Source organism: Rhipicephalus microplus, chromosome X, assembly GCF_043290135.1.
Source record: "Rhipicephalus microplus isolate Deutch F79 chromosome X, USDA_Rmic, whole genome shotgun sequence".
Taxonomy (NCBI): Eukaryota; Metazoa; Arthropoda; class Arachnida; order Ixodida; family Ixodidae; genus Rhipicephalus; species Rhipicephalus microplus.
In genome coordinates, this window is record NC_134710.1 from 451,576,852 (window position 1) to 451,602,568 (window position 25,717).

The 25,717-nt window shown below is 45.6% G+C and overlaps 1 protein-coding gene across 11 annotated transcripts in view; it reads right to left on the reverse strand.

Moving 5' to 3' along the window:
• Positions 1–25,717, reverse strand: part of LOC119160869 (very long chain fatty acid elongase AAEL008004) — a 119,023-nt gene that overhangs the window by 17,232 nt on the left and 76,074 nt on the right. For all 11 annotated transcript variants that reach the window (XM_075880610.1, XM_075880617.1, XM_075880616.1 and 8 more), the window contains 2 exons: positions 16,684–17,081; positions 13,574–13,774 (listed from right to left, as the gene is read on the reverse strand). In XM_075880610.1, coding sequence (XP_075736725.1) covers positions 13,574–13,774; positions 16,684–17,081 — 599 coding nt within the window. The remainder of the gene's footprint in view (positions 1–13,573; positions 13,775–16,683; positions 17,082–25,717) is intronic.

Genomic DNA, 25,717 nt, shown 5'->3' on the forward strand with positions numbered 1-25,717 from the left:
AGTATACTGTAGCAACCACAATCTACCGGTTTCCAAACAAAGACGTGGGGAACGACCCCAGAAAGTCCATGCGAATCTATGAAAGGGCGCCTTTGGTGGGCCTATTGGTTGCAGTAGTCCCGGTGGTCGTAAAGGTGGAACCTTACGTCGCTGACAGTCGAAACATGTGCGAACGTAGTACTTCAAAGTCTTTGCGAGACGTGGCCAGTAGTAGAAGACTTGAATCCGTTGCAGCGTGCGCGTATAGCCGAGGTGTCCGGACGATGGCTCATCATGACACGCACGTAAAATGTCATCACGAAGCGTAGTTGACACAACAAGCAGATACATAGCTTGTGTAGGATGAAAGTTCTTTTTGTAAAGCACTCCATCGCGGAAACAAAAGGAGGATAGCGAGCGTTCAAAGCTTCGAGGAGGGTAGGAAGTGCGTCCTTCCAGGTAGTCAATGAGCGAAATAAGCTTCGAGTCGTGACGCTGTTGCTCTGCCAAGCGGGTTGCTGATACGGCAGAAAGAAAAGTGTCGTCGTTTTCAAGGTCAGTGTTGGCATTTTTGACCGGTGCACGTGAGAGACCGTCGGCGTCGGTGCCTTTCCGCCCAGATTTGTGGACGATGTTGACATCGAAATCTTGTAGCTGAAAGCTCCATCGTGCTAGATGACCTCAGGGATCTTTGAGATTCGCGAGCCAACAAAGGGAATGGTGGTCGCTAACTGCCCTGAATCGGTGGCCATACAAGTATGGACGGAACTTTGTTATGGCCAAGACAACAGCGAGGCATTCCTTCTCGGTTGCAAAATAGTTTTTCTCCGCTGGGGATTACGTTCTGCTCGCATAAGCGATCACGCGCTCTGCGCCATTATGCCACTGAACTAATACCGCTCCTAGTCCAACGTTGCTGGCGTCAGTGTGTATATCCGTGTCAGCGCTTTCGTCAAAATGACCCAGTACAGGCGGAGCCTGGAGGAGGTTTCGGAGGGTGTCGAACGCATGACACTGATCGGGACCCATACAAACGAGACACCGTCTTTTGTAAGCTTGTTGAGGGGTTCAGCAATCTTCGAAAAGTTTTTGACAAAGCGCCTGTAATACGCACAGAGCCACAGAAATCGGCGTAGGTCGCGCTTATTTGTGGGCACGGGAAAGGCGGCAACAGCATGGGTTTTCTCCAGATCTGGGCAGATGCCAGCATGGCTCACAACGTGACCAAGGAACTTCAGTTCTTCATATTCAAAATGACAGTTCTCGGGTTTGAGAGAAAGCCCCGCTGTTCTGATTGCCCGAAGTACTGCGCTGAAGGTGTCGGACGTGTTGTTCATACGTGTCTGCAAAGACCATGACGTCATCAAGGCAAACAAGACATGATTGCCATTTGAGCCCTGTGAGAACCGTATCCATCATTCTTTGGAGAGTAGCTGGAGCTGAGCATAGACCGAAAGGCAACACTTTAAACTCGTACGAGCCGTCGGGAATAATAAACGCCGTCTTTTCGCGGTCGCGCTCATCCACTGCGATTTGCCAGTAGCAGCTACTTAAATCCATGAAAAAAATATTTAGCGTTGCGTATACGGTCCAACGAGTCATCTATCCAGGGTAGAGGATAAACGTCCTTTTTGGTGACCTTGTTCAGTTTACGGTAATCAATGCAAAAACGCAACGTACCGTCCTTCTTCTTTACTAGCACAGATAACGAAGCCCAGGGACTGGTTGATGTTCAGTAGGGTTGAGAGCTGGGCTAGTTGGTAAGACATTATTTAACCATATGGTGTAGTAGCGCAAATTTGACCGGGACGAAGAGGACAAGAAAACATGACACTCGCTACACTCGCAACTAATTTTTATTTCAGAAGCAGCACTTCATATATAACCCAAAACCCTAGCGACACAGAAAGGAACTACGAACACTGAATCATTGCCAACAGAAGCTTTTGCGCATTAGTCAGTCATCGGTTTCGTTAAGTAACCGAAAAGCCAGCTACCTTGAAGGACTTAATTGAGAACAGTGTTTGCACGTGTCATACTCTCCTTCTTGTCGTTTCAAAATTTTGTTTCAAACACGTGTGAATTCCCGCATAATCTTTAGTTTTTTTTGTTTTTTTTTGTTTTTTTGATTTGATGTTACCCAGGGCTGTTTTAGTTATGTCATCTAAAAGTGTCTAAGCTTAACTGCCGTGCACTATCGCTTGAGTCTGCGCAAAAGCTTCTGTTGGCAATGATTCAGTGTTCCTAGTTCCTTTCGGTGTCGCTAGGGTTTTGGGTTATATATGAAGTGCTGCTTCTGAAATAAAAATTAGTTGCGAGTGTAGCGAGTGTCGTGTTTTCTTGTCCTCTTCGTCCCCGTCAAATTTGCGCTACTACATTATATGGTTAAATGACTGGTTGATGGCTAGATGACGTCGTCCCGAAGCATCTGCTGAACATGGTCACGTATAGCGTCTTGTTCTTTTTGCGACACCCTATAGGCGTGTTCTCGGATGGGTCTCTTGGTGGGTTCCGTGATGATACCGTGCTGAGCAAGTGGTGTCTGTTTAACCTTTGACGTAGTGGCAAAGCAGTCTTGAAATGAGCCGAGTAAACGCAAAACGCTTTCTCATTGAGCCGAAGGTAGTCTCTCGTTTACGTCGAGAGTGCTTGCAAAGCCTCATCAGGGTGTCCATTCGAGGAAAATAAAGCTAACGTGGGCGAACCATCGGCATCGGCAAGTTCTTCACAATATGCAATGGCAGTGTGTCTCGTTAGGTGGCGATATTCGTCGCTGAAGTTCATGACCAGCAGGTTAACATGCCTATTGCTAGGCTGAATGATTCCTCGGGCAACACAGATTTGTCGTGAAATAAGGAAAGACAATTCGGCCTCTGCAATTACCGTGTCAGACATGTCCTGTCCCAATTCTACTTTCACAAGGAGGCTGCTTCGAGGTGGGAGAGTCAGAGAATCGTCGGTAACACGAAGCGCTCTTTTCCGGAATTGTGTACTGTCAGTTGCAGCGCAAAAAGGATCCTCGAGCGACACAAGTATTTCACGAAGGTCGATGACGGCACCGTATTCACGAAGGAAGTCCATTCCTAGAATGACTGGCCGAGAGCACACGTGCAATACGAGGAAAGAGCCCGCAAACGTCGACGTATGTATACGAATGCGTGCCTTGCACATACCGGTAGGCGTCACCAGATGGCCCCCTGCCGAGCGCAAATGGGGTTCATGCCATGGTGTGGTAACCTTCCTCAGTTCAGATGCCAGTGCGGTGCTCATTACAGAATAGTTGGCGCCAGTGTCGACGAGGGCGTTGACAGCATGATTGTCGACGAAGAGGGTGATTTCGGCAGAAACAATTTTTCTGCTGTCAGAGAACACTGCGAATTCGGAATGGCCCTCGTCTGGTTGTTGCGTCGAATGAGGGTCTTTTACAGTTCGCCGGGCCGCGACTTCATCCCCAAAAGTCGCCGTTCCTAGTTTCCCCTGCGAGGACTTGGTGACCGGCTCCTGAAAGGAGCGGAAGACGATGAGGGCAAACTGGGCGACGTAGACCGGCGAGGCGACGGTGATGTCGACTGGTGGTGCTGAACAGTCGAAGGTGTTCGCTGGCCCGTGAGATAGGCTTCGATTTCGTGGGGGCTTCACCGTAGCGCGGGCATCGAGCATCAGGATGCAAGCCAAGGACACCTAGTTGCCGGTATTGACAGTTCCTGTATACGTGACCCGCTTCGCCACAGTGATAGCAGAGCGGACGGTTATCCGAGGTGCGCCACGTGCTTTCCTTGCTACCACTTTGTCTTGAGGTAGACGGCAGATAGGTGAGTGTGCTCGGGAACCTCGAGCCAAGAGGCGGGCTCGAAGCAGTGGCGTAGAATGACTGCATAGCCTGGTACCTGGCCCACATAGCAGGATCTGTAGCCGGTGGCGCAGGCGATCGCAATGCCGCTGCGTATGTCAGGACTGGGGCCTCGGGAATCGGTGGTGCGATTGGGGTCAGGGGTGTGACGGCCTGCCGGACTTCTTGTCTGATTACATCCGCGAGGGCTGACACAGATTGATGGGATCCCACTGCCTGAAGCTGTCGCAGTTCGTCTCGAACAATACTTCAAATGAAGTCTGCGAGGGCCTGTCTCTCGCTGTCAGAGCCGATAGAGCATGCGGTGGCCGGGACCTGGCGTTCGTATTGTGACGACCGCTGCTGCAGCGTACGTTCCATAGTGATCGCCTCACTGATGAACTGGGCGACTGTCGTTAGTGAATCGCGCACCAGCCCAGCGAAAAGTTGTTCTTTTACTCTGCGCATCAAATGCCGCACCTTCTTTTCCTCGGGCATGGCAGGGTCCACGCGCTTGAAGAGCCAAAGCATTTCCTAGAGAAACATGGATACTCGTTCGTTCGGCCGCTGGTTTCTGCAGGATATGGCTTGTTCAGCCCTCTCCTTCCTTTCGGTGTCCTGAAAGGCGTCACGGAGCGGACGGCTAAACTCATGCCAGGTTGCAAAGGAGCCCTCGTGGTTCTCGTACCACGTCTTCACAGAATCCTCCAAGTAGAAGTAAACTCGACGCAGCTTGCGAACATCGTCCCATTCCTTGATACTGGCAACCCGATCAAAGTGGTCGAGCCAGTAATCAACATCCTCGAAGATGTCTCCATGGAACGGCTTTAGTTCCTGTGGCGCATGAAAAACATGGGCGAGAAGAGAACCATGGGCATCGCTGGTTTGTACCGCCTGGCTTGTCATCGGAGTTGCTATCTTTCTGGGTGTCGGTGTCAAGGAACCAAATTCAGGGGGTAACCCAAGCAGGCGGCGGCTGCTTCTTGCTCTGGAAGATGTAGCTGTCTCCACGACGGCCGACACAGCCGAAGTAGACGTACCCAGCGTATCCACCAGTAATGTCGCGAGCAAAAACAAGACCTGCAGCCAGGAGTTCACCCGAACCAAAGCAACGAAAATTGTTCTCTTCTTCTTCGTAGCCCAAGACGGGTGTGAGCCGCAGCGGCTCGCTCATCAATGGTGGCAACATATATATATATATATATATATATATATATATATATATTATATATATATATATACATATATATATATATATGCTTTTAGGTATACACTTCTTTCATATAAATGTATATAAATAACCCCGCCGCGGTGGTCTAGTGGCTAAGGTACTCGGCTGCTGACCCGAAGGTCGCGGGTTCGATTCCCGGCTGCGGCGGCTGCGCTTCCGATGGAGGCGGAAATGTTGTAGGCCCGTGTGCTCAGATTTGGGTGCACGTTAAAGAACCCCAGGTGGTCGAAATTTCCGGAGCCCTCCACTACGGCGTCTCTCATAATCATATGGTGGTTTTGGGACGCTAAACCCTACAAATCAATCAATATATATATATATATATATATATATATATATATATATATATATGTGTGTGTGTGTGTGTGTTATATACTCATTTATTTATTTAATTGTATACTGCATTGTTTAAACGCAGAACGAAGAAGGTTGGGGTCCTGAAGAGGGGCGCATGCGCAATTGTAAATGTATGAAGGAGTACCAATCGCCCGCATGAACCATTTACGGCTTATACACCGAGAGATGTGGTTTAATCTATAGTATATATATATATATATATATATATATATATATATATATATATATATATATATATATATATATATATATACAAGAGCGTACACGCACGCTAGAGCAATACTTTTACGGCAGGGCTGATACGTTAGGCCTAGAAGTATTTCTTATTTCGCGCGTGTACCCGCTTGTTTTTTTATACATACCGGGTTTTCTAATCTTTCCTCCTGAAAATATATATATATATATAGTAAAGGAAGAGGCTCACAGACAATGCCCGTTAGCGGGGCTGGCTATGTACAATGACGAGCTACTCGAATGTTACTGGCGGGCGAGCCTGACTGCTCCATAGTGGTCTTGGCACATACGGGCTGAGCTGCGACTGTGTATGTTTGAAAGCTGATGCTTCTGGCGGTAGGCACTGACTGTTGCGGGAAGGTCGTTGCCGCCGCTGTTGTTTCTTTCGGCGCGTTTCTGGGCCTAGTGTCGGAGATTTACGACGGACGCTACGTGACTGAACTAGCGTGCTGTGTCCATACGCAGACCACGTGTTCGGCAACCCGACGTCACGTATACGCAGCATGAAAGGAGTGCATCCTCTTCGCGTAGATGATTTGCAATTTTGCGAGTTAGGTGAAATGTACATTGATTCGAGGTTCTGCAGTGGGGGCATGTGTTTTTCATGGTCTTGCAGCACTCTTAGTGTAGTGCTTTTTGATGTGGTCGGGCTAACAGGTCTTGAAGCGATGCGTGCATTAGAGCTGTCCTGGTCGAAAGCAGTGTCGCCAGCTGGCGAATCACTCTGCCTCGACAAGCCTTCGATTCCCATCACCTCGACCGTGGTTAGCACCTTTGTTACCTTTACCAAGATGTCCTTCTGGAAATGACGAGACGTCCACGCGCGTGTCCGATATCTGCAGGGTCTCGTCAAATGACTCAGATTGATCAAGACAGACCTTGCTGGTATCACTAGACACTGTGGGTATCATAGACTTGTGGGGTGTGTCATGTCGTGACCTATCCGGCAGGACAGGGGCAGACGACTCCACGTGCCCAGGAGGTATCGGGTTTGAAGGCCGCAGTGCCCATTGCTGAGGCTCATGGGTGGTCTTGTTGCCTGTTGTCGGACTGGAGGCCTGCAATGAGACATCGAGCTGGCACCCCAATTGAGCTCGATATATGGTAGTGGGCACGTTGGCAAAACGCCCAGTTTTTCTGTGTCCCTCTGTATCACGCCTCACGAGAGACGACGGGGTGGCTGATGGCTGAGGTGAATTTAGGGCTGGTACCTGCGACGAGTCTGAAAGCTGAAGCGGATAACTAGAGCGCTCAGCTGGAGCTGCCAGATAGTACCATTCTTGAACTCCATCCTCGGTACCGGTCAGGTTGGTCTCGGTGCTGGAAGAGTAGTGGGAGAGTGGGAAAGGGTCCGGTTAAACGCAGAAATCAGCTTGCACCTCCCTTCCGCCCACGATTGCTGCCGCACGCTTTCGTACTCCTTACCCCGCCATCCCAGCATTTCAAACGTGGTCCATGACTACGCACTACTTCTGATTTTCGCTTCTTTCCTTGCAAGCTCTGAAAGCGCTTATTCTAGCCACCCAATCGATGGCGTCGTCCTGACACCCCTCTAATTTCGTTCGCTCGCTGACTACCGGTGATGGTGGGTGGGTACGTAAAATGCAGTGATTGCTCAGTCGAAGCAGCCATTTTGGTATGAGCGCTGCAGGAGGGTGCACCTCAGCTCTCTGCGTTGCTCAGATCAGCAGGCCTCAAGGTCTTGTGAGGCGACTACATCTAACATGCCTTCGCTCGCACTCAGAACGGGCAAGATAGTAATGAACACCGCGGAGCTTGTCGCTGTAACGGCATTGACCGTGACGTGGCATCGCGCGATGGCACGCTGCATCTCCACGGAACTGTCACATGGGGCCTCTGAACCACTTTGGTTTGCGTCCGCAGAGTACGCGGTGCTAGTAGAAATCACAGTGGCGACATGCACGTCCAAGGAAGCCTGAACAGTGTCCCTTGGATAATCCACCGTTATAAGAGAACTGGGCGCGGTATGCAGGCCGCGGAAAGCGTGCGTGACGTCCTCAGATGAGATCAGCCCATGCGCATTCTGAGATGAAGGTGGTAGCCTGCCGCCTGTCGAGTTGTACCCTGGAACCACCGAGGACGCCGTCTGCGGTTGATTCGGTGGGTAGGTGCAGCAGTGGTCGGGTCATGAACTCCATGTTCGAGAAAGCGTGAACCGCGTTCCTACGGTAAAAGAAACACGCTGCTGATGGTGCATGAGGGCACGGACAGGTGGCTTGAGCCACAGGGTTTACTTGTCGACCTGCACTCACAGCAGAATCTACGGCCGGTACCGGTAACGTATACTGCAGCCTTGACGCCGTTGAGACAACACCCGTTTGATGGGCTGGTTGTTGTTTTCTCGCTCTATTTTCCTATCTTTTCCAGTCTGCATTTGCATGCGGCCACGCCCTAGTGTTGCTGCCATCCTTCGAATATATATATATATATATATATATATATATATATATATATATATATATATATATTTATATATATATATATATATGGTGAGTAATTTCCGAAGACATTTTATATAGGGTGATAGAAATTGAAAACGATAGAAGAAAGAAAAGCCAAAGTGAAAAAAAAATATCTGCATGTCAAAAGTTTTAAACGTCCACATCACGTCCACACACAGGTCGCCGTTCTCAGAGAACCCTACTTCGATGTAGACGTTCGGTTGTATGTCACCACAAGGTCACGCAATGTTTAACTTTTTGACCGTTCCTCAGCATAGTTGCGCTTGGCTCTCCCGCAAGTACTGCCAGCCAAGTTTCAAGTTCATTGCATTTTCGAGCTTTGCATTACTACTTTCGTAAGCGGTTCCAGTATTGCTAGATTGTGACAATACTCATGCACGGAATCGAAAGGCTTTCTCAAATAAGTCATGCCACATGCTTCACCTGGGCACTACCGGCTTTTTTGAATGTGGAGAGAAGTGTGCGTATATGTGAAGATGTGCAGTTTTTGGCCTAATTTTTGAACTGCTTGAGTCGTCCGAAAGCTAATATGAATCCACACGCAGAAAACGGCGGATGCACCATCGTTTGAACTGTTGTGCATGTGGTAGTTACGTAGCCAGGATTGCTTTTCTTATTTATTCTTGCAGGTAGGGCAAGCCCTTGATTGCGGAACGGGTGAGCTTGGCAGCAGCTGCATCGCGAGCCGTTTTGGTAAGGTCAGCTTGCCAGTACGCCCGCCTCTAGCAGAGCAGCTGACTACTTCCTGTAATACTCTTTTTTTCACTTACGCGATGAGGCACCACAACTGTAGAGCCCTGATTTTATTTATAGGATGCCGCAGGTCATGATATCGATCACGACCATGGTGGCCACGTTTTGGTGGAGGCGAAAATGTGTGAGGTCCGTAAACACAGATATGCGTGCACACTAAAGGGCCCATTGCAGGTGGTCGAAATGTCTGGAGCTTCACCTCGGCGTCTCTCATAATCATAATATGGCTTCGGGACGTAAAACGCCTGCAAACTTTATAATAATTCTATAGGTTAAAGGTAGAGGTTGTGTCTACACCCATGTTTGTGTGTGCGCGCGAGTGTGCTATTATTGTATATTTTATTTATTTATTTATTTATTTCGACATACTGCCAATCCCATCAGGGATTTTAGCAGGAAGGGCGTGAACATAAAAATTCGAATAGGTACACAATAAAGACATACATCGCGATAAAGTACAGAATGAAACTAACAGAATCGGATCATTTAACAATTTCAGATCAAAGAAGGCATAAAACATTAGTGTAAATAGAAGTTGTCAGAAGAAAATAAATGCAGCGACTTGGTTGACACATTGGTTGACATATTGGCATATGCATCAAGAAACACAACAAGAAATCACAGCAATCAGAAACTACCCTACAATATGGCAAAGTATTTCAAGGAAGGGCAAATTTATACACACTGAAAAACAGAAACATGTTCAAGAATCAACAGGGCGATTTCTCTTCACCTGGATTCAGTACTAAAAATTGCTTAAAGAAAAAAAAATGATGACATGATACTTCGCTCGTACATTGTTCACACGAACACCCATATTAAAATCAACCAGGTGATTCCGTTTGCATAATACAAAGTTCATTTTCGACAAGGGTTAGAAATTTTGCTAATTCGGTAGTGCTGGAGATACTCGGATCCAGTTTATTCCATTCATTAGTGGCTAACGGAAAGAATGAGTACCTAAAGCAGTTTGTGTTGAAGGAGTATTCGTTAAGTCTCATTGGGTGATTCTGGCGTGTTTTTCTAGTTTGATCAAACGTAAGATAGGCGGATCCTTCAATGTTTAAATGACCATGTATTAATTCATGTATGAATTTTGCACGTGCTAACCTTGTTCTATTCATTAGAGTAAGTAATCCAGCTTTTTTCATTAGTTCAGTCGGAGAATCTGTATGTCTGTACTTGTTGTAGATGAACCTCAAAGCTTTCCTTTGTATTCCTTCCAGTTTCGTGATTTGCTGTTTTGTGAATGGTGACCAAATAATATTACCGTATTCCAGTAATGATCGCACAAGGGAAGTGTATGCAAGCAGTTTTAGAGAAGGCTGGGCTTGGCGAAGCCGGTATGTGAGTGTAAACAAACGGCGTAGTGCAGCTGAAGTAACGTAACTTATGTGTGCATCCCATCTTAGATCTTCAGTTATAATAATTCCAAGATATTTATGCTGACTTACTCTAGTTATGGGAATGTCATTAATGGTGTAAAGAAAATTTGACCTAGTTTTTTTTCGACTTACTGATAAAATTGTACACTTGTTTGCATTAAGTGACATCTGCCATTTACGGCACCAGCAGGAAACATCTTGTAAAGCACTATTTAAAGCTACATGGTCCTCCGTGGAGTTTATTTCTCGATATAGCACGCAGTCATCCGCGAATAATTTGATTTTTTCCTTAATATTTGTAGGCAAATCATTAATAAAGAGAAGAAACAAAACTGGCGCCAGCACACAGCCCTGCGGAACTCCAGATGTGACGGAGGTGGTAGCAGAGGTTTCATCGTTAAATTCCACATACTGTGTACGATCAGTAAGATAATTTTTGATCCGGTTAAGAACAGTAGAATTTCCTAAGGTGGCCTCAAGTTTTTGAAGTAGTTTCTTGTGCGATACCTTGTCGAATGCTTTGGCAAAATCGAGGAAGATTAGATCAGTTTGTTTTTGGTTGTCAATACTCTGGGATACCTCATGTGTTAATTCCACTAATTGAGTTATGGTTGAAAGACCTCGGCGGAAGCCATGCTGATAGGGAGATAATATACGTTTTTCTTCTAGGAAAACAGTTATTTGTTTAAGAATTATGTGCTCCAAGATTTTACAGATTGTACATGTCAGGGATATAGGTCTAAAGTTAGATATATCATTTCCGCATCCTCCTTTATGCACAGGAACAACTTTGGCCTTTTTCCACTCCACAGGTAAAGAGCACGTTGATAGTGATTTGTTAAACATGACGCACAGATATTTAGCTAGCACCTCTGCATATCTTACAAGAAAGATGTTAGGAATGTTGTCAGGCCCTGCTCCTTTTTTTGTGTCCAAGTTTAACAAGAGATTTATGACACCGGCCTCATTGACAATAATCGGTTCCAGGGTACCTTCCGCACTAGTGTCGATGTCTGGAATGTTTCCGTCATCGACAGTGAATACAGACTTGAAATAGTTGTTCATTTTGTCTGCAGTGATCGGGTTATCTTTTTCCGGGGGTGTGTTGCTTTTGTTGTTTTTTGCAGGCTTTAGGTAGCTCCAAAACTTGCTGGGTGAATTTTTTAGAAAGTTTGGCAATGTTTTAGTGAAATAGTTGCTCTTCGCTGTTTTGATTTTTGTTTTTAAGTCACTCACAGCAGCAGTCAAATTATCTACTGTTACTGCTCCGGGTTTTCGTTTCATTCTCTTTCGTATTCGCTTTACTTTGCGTTTCGCATGTATTACCTCACGTGTTATCCACGGGTTGTGTTTCTTAATTTTTTTCACTCTAAGAGGTACAAAGGTATTAATACAGTGGTGCATAATTTCTTTTAACTGAGACCATAATATTTCAATGGTCGTGGAACTATCATTCGACAATTCTTCGAAGGACGGAAACTTTATAATTAGATAATTTAGTATGCTGGTGTCGTCGGCATATTTAAAATCCGGGTAAGTAATTTTTATGTTCGTTGGTTCTATTTTATCACGAAAGGGGACAGTGCACAAAGTGAGCTTGTGATCAGATATGCCATCCATAACTTCAATCTTTGATTCATCGGCTGGGAAGTGGTTACTCAAGAATATAAGGTCAAGAATATTTGAAGTTTCTCCCTGGACACGTGTTGGTTGGTTGACTACTTGGTGAAGAATAAATCGCAGCATTGTGTCGATAAGGACATCTGAGCATGCGGAATGAAATTTCATGGATTGCCAGTCGATATCAGGAAGGTTAAAATCACCCAACAAGATGAATCTTGCGCTTTGTATGTTTTGTTCAATGTAGTTGTAGAGCGATTGCATGCTATCTTCGCCAGAAGTAGGACTGCGATAGCAGCAGCCCACAATTGTTGTGTGAAGGCCAAATTTTAGTTTCAAAAAGACAGCTTCTACACCTTCAACCTCTGGCAGCACAGTGTATTGAATTTCGCGTTTTATCATTAACGCTACTCCACCGCCTCGTGTCGGTCTGTCCTTCCGTATTATATTGTAATTTGGGGGCGTTAGTTCACTATCTAAAATGTCATTATTTAACCAGGTTTCGGTTAAAGCAACAAAGTCTGGCTCAAGGTCGAGAAGTAGGCATTCAAGAGATTCTAATTTGTTTAAGACACTTCGGCAATTCACATTTATAAACCTCAACTGGGGCGGTTTCGAGTGCGAGAATATATTCATATAAATACCTCCTACACAAGTGTTACGTGTGTGCGTGTAAAACTGCACACGCTAATAGGCCTGTAGCGTAAGCAATTGCTCCCCTGGTACTGCCAATATAAATACATTCAGACTATATCCCCTAGAACTGCATCACAGATTAATAGTTGATGCTTCACTGACCAAAAGGATGTGAAGGGGCCAACACTTGACAGAATTCTGCAATGCTTAGGGGAAACGAATCAACAGCTCCACGTTATGTGTAAGTCGATAGTCTTGCCTTTTATTGTTATATAAACAAGCCACTTTAACGTCACAGCTTTGGCACAGTCGTTATGTGCTTGCTTCGTAATGATGCAAGTGCATTTGCACCATATTGCTTAAGCGGAAACTTGGTTTTTTGAGCAGCTAAATTACAAAAAAACAGCTCTCAAAGTGTTTATTGAAAAAACTAACAAAGTTCATAAGGATGTGGTTCAATATCTTTCTAACAGCGGTCACTTGTTGGAATAACGAGGGATTTCGTGTTGCACCTTAAAGGTCTCAAACATAAATAATTGTTGTGGCTTTAGTATTGGCAACATTATCATTAGCATTATTTGGTATTGTTGTACGACTGATCGAAGTAAACACGTTGCGCAAGCACCTTGCAACATTATATATCTCCACAACTAATAATACAGAGCAGAGGGCATGCACTTCAAAATAAATAATAAACCACAGAAAGCCAAGAGCAAGTACATAACTATATATAAAAAAGCTATATAACTGAAAGTTAAACTACATGAAGCTTAAGCTACATAAAGGGGAGAAGGGGAGTTTATAGGGCTTGTTTCATTGACACAGTTATTCTAAGAACTGACACACAGTGATGCCTAAAAGATATAGAGAATGTCATAATTTGTAATTGTAATGTCTCCAATCCTGTAATCTCCATAATTTCATTACACATCGTATTATTGGCAATTACATTCCACTGAATTAGTGAGAGTATCAGCTTGAAAGTAAATGCCATTCGGAAAATAGCCTAACCTGTATCGAAATTTGTCAGAAAGCTCGACGCGTTGAGGAAGGAGTGCATACGAACCTGTGTGAGATACCGCTTCCACCAGAGGAACCGCTGAGCGCGCGGCCCAAGTGCAGCGAGGAAGTAGTAGGAATACATCACCAAGTGCACCAGTGTGTTCATGCACGTCACGAAGATGGTCTGTGCCTGGGCTCCATACGTCACGCAGATCCACATGTTCCACGCGATTACGCAGTGGTGGACTACGTGCAGACCACTCACCTGCCAAAGCAGTGTTGCATTGATTTTGACGCGGTCTCATTTGTGATAGGAAAAGTGAACCAGTAAAAAAAATCAGGAACAACATAGTGTATACAATTACAAAACACAATTTAGATATGTGCGTCAACTAATTTTGAGGATCTGTAACGAAGCAACGCTGACACGGTGTTCTGCACTTTTTTGTATGCAAAAAGCCTCAAGGATTTCACGCGGCTGTTGTTATGCGTAATTGATTCATCACCGATAAATCGTCCCAGCCGACCTGTTTGTCAACTAAATATTATGAGAACCTTCGTATTTGCATCGAAACTTGTGAACACTCGTCTAGGATACACCACCGTAAAAAATGCTACTACAAGCCCGGTTTTACAGATTGTGGAATATAATGTACTTTAGCAGTGCAATGCCAACGCAAAGTCCATGTGTATTTTCGCATCCAAAAAAGTGGGGAATGTAGTACTAGCGTAAGGTCATCATCACCCCAAAAAGTGAATTCATGTACCTATCTATATCTTGCTTTCTTATAGGTATACCAACACAGTTTTTTCTCTGTGTTAGTTGAAGGTTTGATAAAGCATTGTTTGGTCGCGAAGAATCATCAACACGATATGAAAGAAAGCCGACTGAATTGAGAGAGCTGGTAGGTATAAAATATTAAAAAAATGACGTCTCGGCAACCATAGGTAGCCTTGTGAAGAGTAAAGAGCACCAGCGAAGAGCTTATGTCCGTTTTATTATGCGGCTGTGCCACCTAGCCTACGCTGGTGGTAGATTGTTTTCGTTTCTGTTCAGCGCTTTTTTCATATTCTGGATAAGAATGAATTCCTGATGATGACGCAAATACCAGTTTCCTTCTTTCGCGATTACGGTTGTCTTGGCCCAGTCAAGGTCGTGATTAGGTAGTATCACGAGCCGCTGGGCACCACGTTCTTCATACCGTCATGTGATCTTTCAGTGATCTTTCGAAATTACTACTCTCCCCGATAGTGACATAGTCTCAGTTTGGACACGGGATTTTTTAAACAGTGCCTGGAAACGTTTGCTTCCTGAGTGGGTCCTTCACGTGCACCTTTTTGTGTTTAGGTTCACGGGCGGGCACAAGCACGACGTGTACGTCGAGCGTTCGTAAAAACCGTGCCACCACTTTATTAACACGTGGTACTTAGTGGATAGCCGATTGAGCTTGGAGCTTGGTGGAAATACGTAGCACCTCTCCCCCCCCCCCTTTCCTACCAAACCTCTTGCGGGTATGCTTGAACTATGTTTATTTACAGGGTGAGGTTGCCGGTCCGGTAATGATGGCGTAGGTAGGCTGCACAAGTTCACGTTCTCCTTTTTTTTTCTTTCCTGGGCTTGTACTCGTAATAACATTATAATTTGGACCACAATCTTTCAAATATAGACTCGTTCAATATTCTCGGTGTTACTTTTTCCCCTAATAATACACGCTGAAAATATGTACATAACCAATAAGCAACTAAGAATATAGGTTATCTTCAGAGAAACCTCAGAGATTTATTAAAATAATGTAAACTAATGGCCTGCAGATCACCAATAAGGCAATGTCTTGAGTACGCATCTATTGTGTGATTGGTACATCATGTCAAACATATGCACGTGTTCGAGTCTATTCAGAAGAAAGTGATTAAATTGATATGCAATCTCTATTATCACCACTTCCGCAAACAATGCACGCTGACAAGCTAGAGCTAAGACGTTTGGCCCACAGACGTACTTGTTACCGTCTTGTCCTGCTTCATCAATTTACTCATGGGGAAACAATTATGGATGCGCTTATTGCTTTTGCAGATCCTTTATCTCGGGTAACCAAAAAAGTTACTATATAAAAGAGTTACTTTAAAATCATCCATTAGTTGTTTTCGATTTTTTTTCTTCCGGTAAATTTGACTTGGGAAATCCATAGTCTCAAGATACCTCTGTCTGAATTGCCTAATCATGACTTTTTGGAACAATCATAAAACTCTTTCATCATTAGGTGAGCATGCTTTTTTGATAAAGTTCTATGTTTTCATTGTACAAACTCTTCTTCACGTTTTATTATATGGGCAAACTCTTCATTGCGTTTTAGTGTATGTATGTGGTCATTCTTGTGATATCTTGCTATGGCAGCATGCTTAAATAAATAACTAAAGCTATGTGTTCTTGGAACAAAACTTGATGGTCTAGATCCAAGATTATTTTCCCACGATATTGTTCGGGGACCTTCAACGAGGGTGTCGCGCATGCATGAAATCACAGAAGGTCTACTGGGTTCCTTATATATGTATACTTGATGCGTGTCTGTGAGCTACTAGAGCGAGTTCACGTTAAGCGTATTGTCACTAAATATTCGGTTCTTCTTCTTTGTTCTCTACGTTATTTATTACACCTCTTTCTCTCGGTGCACGTATGGCGTATAGCCAACCAAGTAAAAGTCGGTTAATTTCCCTGTCATTTCTTTTTGTTTATTTTAGACTCAGAAATACAATTCATCCGGGCAATACTGGCGTGATAATTTCTTAGATAGCCTCTTCTGAGCACATGAAAAATTTCAGGATGAATTACATGCCAATCGAGAAGAGGTTTCGGCGAGTAAAATAAGCAAAGTGTAAAACACTGCAGGTAGTCTGCTTCCCAACAAATTGCTAATGCACGCCTGTAAAGGATGTTTTCAAGGCCTTCTTTTGCCTTGGATGTATCGTAGTTTTATTATAAGAACTTTAAGCAAATCTTTATTGCAATGTTCCGCTCGGCCAACTTTATTAGCAATCCTTCTACAAGAATGACAATTCACTGACTGCTTCGGGAACACCAAAAAGCAAAAAATCACGCGCTTGAACATCTTTGGCCTCCATCTTTGACCACCTCACGTATTGAAAAATCGAGTTGAAAGTGTAAGACCAACATACCTGTCCAAACTTCTTTCGCAGCACAAAGAAGAAGGTCTCCGTGAACTCGAAGATGCGAAACATGTAGTACCACCATGAGAGGGTGACTAGCCGCATAGTGGCAGGCCGTTGAGATGAGTCGACCTCCTGCAGCATCAAGCTGTAGCCGTTCTCGATAAATGCTAGCCGCACAAACTCGGCTAGAAAGAAGGCACAGTTGAGCACCATGAAGAGGTTGTATGCTAGCACCAGAGGCTTGATGCTGAACGGCTCTCGGCCCTTCATAGCCCGTGGTCCCAGTACCTTGACGCCGTACACGTATACTGCAAGCAGTGCCATGAGGGGCGCTGCGCTACCTGTGAGGAACCAGCCCTCTGACCTCTGGTCGGGATCCGGGAACCAGCGTGACGACGCCATGCCTGCACCGTGAACACAGTTACTGCTGCACGTTCTAATAACAGTGGCAAACATATGCATGGCAACAACAAAAAACAAACACGTTTACTCGCTGTACCCTAAACATAACGTACACAATGCAGCGTGATTTCTAGCCGTAGTTTGTAAAATCTACAATATTATTCGCAACATTTCTGTACAATATATATGTTTAATCATTTCTGAATGATTCACCATGTTCTTTCTGACAAAAATAATGCGCTGTTGACCGACAAGTCTGTGGGTGGATGAATCACAGGAGCATCCTACCATTCCCGAAGCGCATGTTCACACGATACTTCGTGGACGTAAATGTTGCCCTAGAGAGGACACTACTTTATTCTTACATCTCAAAAGAATCTTTCAAACAAGGCACGCCGGATCAGGACAAATTTTCCTTTCCTTTCAGAGACATCTTTACAGATTTCCTGGTTGCTTACTGTTACAAACGGGTAGTTGCCTTCTTTCTCTTTCTAAACCAGTCGGCCACCTTGCGGCGTTCCGCAGATCTCATTTGCAAAGAATCGACTATTTTTATATTAGTATTTTGATAACTGGTACGCTTGTTTGGTATAATTCTGAGGTAATCACCTGCAAGCATGAGTATTTTTGCCTAAACAGCCTCTCCGAACGCGAGTGCTAGATCTGGAAAGGAAGTCAGCGTCACCGACCTGTGCTGCGCTGCCTCACGCGCTTCTCACACGTTTATCTAACCCGGCTCCTCTTTAGTACAATTGGGTAGTGCATAAGATAAAAGATTATGGGTGCAATCTTGTTAGCAAAGGTGGATAGGGCCATTCAGTGTAGTCTCTGTGTTCTAGCAGACAAGGTAGGCCATTTTACTGCTTGTTCTTTCTTGGCAGGTGTCATATCATCAGAAAAAAGTTTGTGTTATAAACGTGTTCAAGTGATGAGGGCCGAGACTCATGTTCACGTGAGACCGCTAAGAACGATACATTGCAGTAGTTCGACCTCCATTTGTTATTTTACCTTAGTGAGTTTCGCTGGCAGTGTAGCCTAACAACCCAAAACGTTTTGCTCAGCTATCAGTCAGGCCATTCGAGACATGTGAAAAACAATATTGCGGAGTCTCGTATCCAGTGTGGCAACTCACTGTCTAGCCCGCTCCTGTAGAAGCAAAGCAGTGACAAAGAGACAGAAAAGTTGTGGAAGGCTGGTTACCTTGACGTGCAATAGCAGCCACCTAAGAAAGTGTGCTAAAAAAAGTAAGAGCTGATGGAAAGCTGGCACATGAAGAGTGAACAAAGCAGGTCAATCTCAGTGATATCATACATTTATGGACTCCCCATCGCTTCAAGAGAGTTGCGTCACGCTTCATGCTAATGTCGTCTTTAGTAGATTTGCCCGAGACTGTAGTATCAGCAAAAAAAGAATATAAGGAGCAAAGCGGGAGTGCACCGTAAAGCGTGGCCTTCGTTTTTTTGTCGTGTGTAAAAGTCATCGTGTACCAGATCTCTCTTTCTTACTGAAAAGCTTACGTGGGTGAGATCGGCCACTGTCTGTTCATTCGTTTACGCGAGCACCAAAGCTGCTTAAAATGTGCGCCGCTGTCCGATTTGGCCTTACATTGCCGTCAGTGTGGTAGCAATCCACCCGCGGTTTGAACTAACCTCTGTTTTGTTCCGTCAAAATGGGTAAATAACTCAAGGGAGAGCCGAGGCTTGTGTCATCCAGAGGAAAGGCTCCATGTGCGTACGCCAGCTGTCTGTCCACCTCCGTGATAAAGATTTCTCATTCCTTATGATATCTTTCTAATATCGCACCCGGGATGGTAGCGTAGGGATTAGAGTCAAATTTGGGGTACTTATCTGATGCCGCACCTGAAATATAGAAGCATCTATGATGTGTCATTTTTATTTTGTGGTTTTTATAAATTGTCATGAATGCTCTACTTTCAGCGTTTCTTTAAATTCTTCAATATTTCTTCCTTCTTTGGGTGTCATTGCTGTCGATGCATGCGGTATTCTTCTTGGTAGTACGAATGGCTTTTTGTTAACATTCTAAAGGATTTTGAATATTGTCACTGTACGATCGGGATGCATGAGATTGTTGTGATTTGTTATAGTATATCTTCTTGCATGTTCTAAAATAAACTTCGCTTGGAGTTGGCGCTTGTGCTGTCTACGCTTCTATCTTTTGTAACCATGTCTTATGCACTACCCATTCGAAGCTATCTATCTTTACCCAACGGCCAAACTTGCCGTATACTCATCATGCTTGTCTTATCACGCTTCCGTCAAGGTGTTGCTCACAGTTCTGTCAGACACCGCAATTACACCCAACTTAGCTCACTATGTGCTGTCGCAGTTTTTGTTTTGTCAGCTGTCGACACCGCGCTTACGCGCAAGAGGGCATCTCTCCCAGGAGACTGCGCGTGCTTTTTTTGTTTTTTGCTGTCACCTTAAGCTTCTAATGCATGGCAGGCAGTGAGACCTCTCAGAAATTACCACGAGAACAAGCTACAGACTGCAGCCTCATTTTCGCGTAATGTATGCCTAACAATGAGCATCTGAGGCCAAGAATTCCATCTCCAACAACGCGTTATACTGCCCCCGAGAAAAAGGTTTGCTAGGAATATTAGTAAATGATTAAAGTCTTACAGTTTCAAACAGACCATATAAACTGGAAAGAAAACTATGTAATGCACAGGTTTTATGTGATGTAAGGAAGTCGGGCGCTGAATCAATTGTGAGTGGATCTTGGCTTCATCACACAGATGAGGAATTTCGATACCTAACAATACTGTACTGGCATTACATATTCTGGTATTAAGACCCCATAAAAGAGGGGTAGGGCGGGTTAGTTGTTCATGTCCGTATGATTCCTTCTCTACACTTTTAGCTTATGCGTGGAGAAGCTATAGAGCTTTTAGTGCGCTCAACAGGTGAAAAGAGCCTTTGTCTAGTGCATTCCTGTTCTTGTATTCGCGTCATAGCTTGTTGAAATTCTTCACCCTGTTATTACGTCTCTAAAGGGATTAATGTGACCATCTCACATTGTTTTGTGCGAGAAATATGCTGCAAACAGCACCCGTGAGCTATGTGCCATATATCGGAAAACTCACTAACAAGCAAAGCGAAATCGCTGAGCTAAAATGTGCCGCACGGCATGGCGCCAATCTAAAGGTGCTAAGATATGTAGTATTAAAAACTGGGCAAGCTGGTAAACAATTCCGTTTCAAGCTAAACAGTGCGAAAAACAAAGACAGAGAAGTAGGATTCCTACTTGTCTGTCTTTGTTTTTCGTGCTGTTTACTTTACTAAACTATATATGCTGTCGCTTTAGACTCGGACAGTTCAAGTGTTAGCTTCCGATGCTACCGAGGCACAACCTTCAAACGAATATACCTCACTACTCGGAAATGCTGCGAATGCTACAAAGCCGAACTGCACCAACCAACACTATCACAAATATTGTCTCGCCACGATCTGGGTATCGTTTCGTGAGTAATACAGAAAAGTCGTCCGTTTTTCAAAAGTGACTCTTGAGACAAAATGCAGCACACACCAATGGGATAACTACCTTTGTTTGAGCTAGAAAGTTTCCATTCGTGTTTTTTCACGAGCAAAAAGTTAGGTCTTTCAATTGTGCTTCGAATGCTAAATAGCGTCTGCCTCTTCAGCTGAGCGTCTATCTCATACGGGTTCCTCTGTCTATTCGACTAAAGCTTCTTTAACATTACAGCGATTTTGCCCCAACAGCGAAGCGGTAGCCGTTGGATGATCCAAAAACAAGTTCTTAAAGCGTTTGCTAGTCGCTCCAGTGCACATCGCCACGGCTAAAAACTTTGCGTCCACTGGCGTCTTTGGTGAGCGTCCACCCAAGGTGAACCAATAGGAGAACAGTGACGTAGAGCACGTGATTACAGTGGTGGAGCCGAGGAGTGGACGCATGGGCCAGGAGGAATTTCTTCGTAGCAGACGACATTCACTGCAGTGACCTGCCCTCCACCGCGACAGCGTGTCATTCTTGTCGATTGTTAGAAGCGAAGCTCCTTGGGTCGGCACTCCACCGTCGCCATCAGAACTACGTGTGCCTCACAAGCGCGCCGAATAAAACAACAGGTGTATGCTCCCATGAGCGCAGGCACGGTGGCCCATGGCTCGCGCTGCGCCGCGCGCGCCTCACACTCACTCTGTCGTTACCGCGTCCGAGCGCAAAAAACGCTTTTTCTTCCCGCCCACCACCCTACGGCCTTTTTTGAAAGCCAGCAGCGAGATGAGTGGCGAAGCCGTTTGCATTTCCCTTTTAAGAAGCTTCGCCAAACTATTGTATTCGTACAAGCACAACTGCTAGTTTTGTTTTCGATGGTGCATTGATCAAACCAGACAAATTGTTCACAGTTGTCACGTTCTTGCTTTGCGTTTTCGTCGAATCGTGACACCAACATATAGTCGGTTAGAACTTTAGAAGTCAGCGTCATTTCCTCCTCTGTAGTGGATGCATAAAAGCTTGAACCCGGCCCCGCCAAGGTGGTATATTGGCAAGGTACTGGACTGCTGACCCGCATGTCACAGGTTCGAATCCCGTCTGCGGCAGCTGCATTGCCAATGGAGGCGTAATTGTTGTAGGCCCGCGTGCTCAGATTTGGGTGCACGTTAAAAAACCCCAGGTGGTCGAAATTTCCGGAACCCCCCACTACGGCGCCTCTCATATTCATATGGTGGTTTTGGGACGTTAAACCCCACAAATCAATCAATCAATCAAAAGCTTGAACCAATGTTCGTGTATCCCACACTGATGTCATCAGACAGGCGGCCGTTGACGCCGCCTAGAAAAAACATTACGGAACGCAAGAGCGGGATTATTTCTTCCGCTGCTGAGATGATCGGCTGCCGTGCTTTGGGCGTCTGGAGGCGGGTTCCGCTGACTTCTGAAGTTGTATCGGACAATAAGTCCGGACAGAAGAAACGCAGTCTGCACGAGTAGTTCACAGCATACCTTGTTTTACTTTTCTCCATCGCTAACCTCACAAGCACATTCGCATGGTTAGCCATTTTCTTCCTTCGAATTGTTACTTACACTGATGACAACAGATGCTCTCTTCAATTCAGTGTAATGCGCATAAGCAAAAAGAAAAACAAGCTCCTTCACAAACCCAAGAGATTGTTAACTAGTCCGCTTGAATCCGATTGCCTTGCCCAGACGGCGAAACAACGCCTTGCGGCACTCGATATTAAAAAGGCACTGAAAGCCCCATGAACGCTTAAACCCACAAGCAAGCTTTTTCTTTTGTTTTTTCATGACCAACTGCATGAGTGCAGAACAATATGTCTCTGTGGGGTAAGAAAATGTCTTAGTTTTGTCGCCATAGACTAACATAAAAAGTGCAAGAATGGTGACTCCGGCCGAAAGCGGCGGACCTGCACCGCTTCACGCCAGCCGCAGAAAGGCAACGCACCACTTAATATTCGAGGAAATGCGCATACTAGTTATCTATTACTGTACAGTTTCCAGTGTAGTATACTCGTTTATCTACGTTTATTTGTGGCTATGAATTTGGTTTTTACTGGCTCACATCGCAGGTATAGATCTGTCTTTATTACCTGCAATTGGGCGGTTGGATATTGTGGGGGAGCATGTGGCATGAATCGCATGCAAGAGAAGTACACATGGCGTACACACGGTGACAACCTTGTCACGCTCCGTGTTCACTTCTAACTGCGTTCGAAGTGCTCTCGCGAGTTGCGGTGCCTTCCAGTGGGCGGGCAGAAGCGGGGTCGGTGTGTTTGATTGGTTGAGGAACATTTTTTTTTGTCGCCGAAGACCTCCGAGAGCAGTTCTTGGAGCTCTGCCGCCAGTGGCGGAATAAAAGAAGTGTGGAGGAAGTCACATCACCTTTTCAACGTCACTTCTGGTTTTATGCTCGGGAAGGCGATGTACCCAAACCAGCTCGGAGAGTTCGAGCAAGTGACATGTCTGAACATTCCCGCGAAGTGGTGCGTGAGTGCAAGAAAAGTTTGTTCACATGACGCCTTATATCACGTGCTCCCGCTGTTAGCTCAGGAGAGCGATTCTTGCTGTGTCCAATCCATAGACATGTCCGACTCGGCCTTCCCTGATTGGCTGGAGCGTGCCGCTTTTTTTGTCGGTCTTTCTTCCGCAGCGTCATTTTGACGCCGCGCCGCTTTCATTACTCACTACCGAAATGAGAAAGACAGATTTCGTTTCGACACAACAAACGCTGCCCCCCGAGATTTGTTTTTAGGCGCGCACCTCTGAGGCCTTGCGTCGACTACAATCACGTTTGCGCTTGAATTGAGTTTAATTCGGCTGCCCGCCTGACTCCCCTAAAATGTCGGAAGGCCTTCCCTGAATCACTCTTCAAACACCTCAACACGTTCATACGCACGTGCATGCTTGTCAAGTTTGTTGAAGTGTCCTGTTACTCTACATTTCGTCCACTTAGTTTCTTTTTACGCTAGTAATGTGCTGGCTCTTACGGTGCGCCGACGTGGTCAGGTACGCCATAACTTCTTGACTCATCGTTTTTTTTGCGTAACTGTAGTGTACTATAAAAATGGAGTGCACGGATCGAGCTTCGAAAAGTGAATCCTTATTTTAGCATATCCGCTTGCGGCGCTGCTGTCGGTAATTTGCAAAGTGTCGTCGTTTTAGAAGCTGCGCGCGGCTCTGTCAAAGTGGCTCAGAGATGGAATGGTTGCGTCCCACTCAAAGGCACTAGTTCAAATCGCAGCTGTGGAAGGTGAGTTTCTTTATTATAAGTTTGACCTCTACAGTAGCAGTAGTTTGTTTCTTATTCTAGCTTCAGGTACTACATATTGTTACAAAGAGCCACGCGAAATAAGAAGTAAGCAAGAAGAAATTTGGCAGCGAACGTACTGAGCAGTCTACTTGGCTGGCTGCCCAGTACGCTCGCTCAAGTCTGGGAGAATCCTACAGGATGTGGTGACCACTGCGCACAAACCTGCGTAGCCTCCGTCTCGTCACTGTTTAGGCCAGCGTGACACAGCCACTCGCTGCAACACGCTTCCGATAAGGAACAGCACCACCGCAGCTTCACCGGAGTCGTCTTTCGTCTCCACTGGTGGCTATGAACCCCGAGCTCCTAAGCTCGGTTTAATTTTTTTTTCTTCTGCATTTGTTTGAGCGCAGCGTCGGAATGTTCGCCCCGCTGTTGCTATCACGTTGATAAAGAGTAGTTATGTTTTATGTTCGCATACGTTCTTCTACTGACACAACATCGCACATCTGGTGAATCCGAATTTTAACGCAACGTCATGGTCCAGCTAGAAGCCCTAAAACAATAGCTTGAACTACTAAAGAAGCAACTGCGCACATAGCACGAGCTAATCCAGAAACAAGGGCAACAACCTCAGAAATGGCCACACCAATGCAGTCATTCCGTGCAGCAGCACCCTGGCGACGACTCCTCAACTCTGCCTGCCGGTTCCGCTAAAGGCGTCATCACGACCATGCAAATGACATCAGAAGATTCGCCATCAAGTTTCGACAATTAGAAGTGGACATGACAGAACTATGTAGGGTTGACCAAAGTCGAGGCGCCAATCTCCCTGGCACAAACCATTCAAGACCAAACAAGCTACCATTATGCCATTGCCCACCTGTATGCCCGCTATGCCAACGAGATTTTGGATGTCCTCGCAAATTCACCAATGACCAATGCTCACGAACAACTCAAGATTGAACTTACACGCCGCCTGTCACCGTCGGACGATCAGAAGGTGCGAACACTTCAGTCAGCTGAACTTAACGAGCGCAAACCTTCGCCGTTTATGGGCCACACACGTGCTTTCGCCAGCAACATGGAAGCAGAGAATTTGTTCCGGAAGCACTTTCACTGCGAAGGCTTCCACCGCACGTCAGGTCATTCTGGAGGCAGAAATAACGCTACCTCTCGATCAGCTTGCCGAGATCACTGATTGAGTCGTCGAGGTATCTTTGCCACAGCCGTCCCAATCCGTTCAGGTTGTCGCCACTGCACCGAAACCATGAAGCTCGTGCACAACATGAACGAAATCAATGGGTAGCTCAGATCCAATCAACGACACCTAGACTAACAACTTGCGATGCGCCCAAGTCACTACTTGCAAACCCTTGACTCTCAAGCCACCTCATCGCAGCAGCCTGCTGAGAACGACCGTTGCTACTACCTTTGACGCTTTGGGGACAGCACCGGACAATGTTGACCACCCTGCTTCACTGATAACGAGAGAAACACCAATGGCACCTGCCGAACTGGAGGCCGTCGCATTTTCATCACCAACCAAATCACGAAAAAACAGTGCCTCGTCGACATTTGCTGCTGTGCACGTTCCCATCTTCAAAGTCCTCGTCCCCCTAGGCCTTTCCAACTCAGTGCGGCGAACCACTCCACAATTAAAAAGTACGGCTTTCTCCGCCTGCAATACAGCTCCAGAACCTACGCCGTGACCTTCACCGGAAATTTGTCATTCCTGATGTCGCCGAGCCAATCATCGGCTTGAACTTTTAGCTCACTACAACCTCCTTTAGGATCGCGGCCACGACCGCTGCGGACAGCAAAGACGACGAGTACCTGGCTTCTTTAGGATCTTCTTTTGTTCATGCTTGCAGTTCCCAGTTGTTATTACATGTT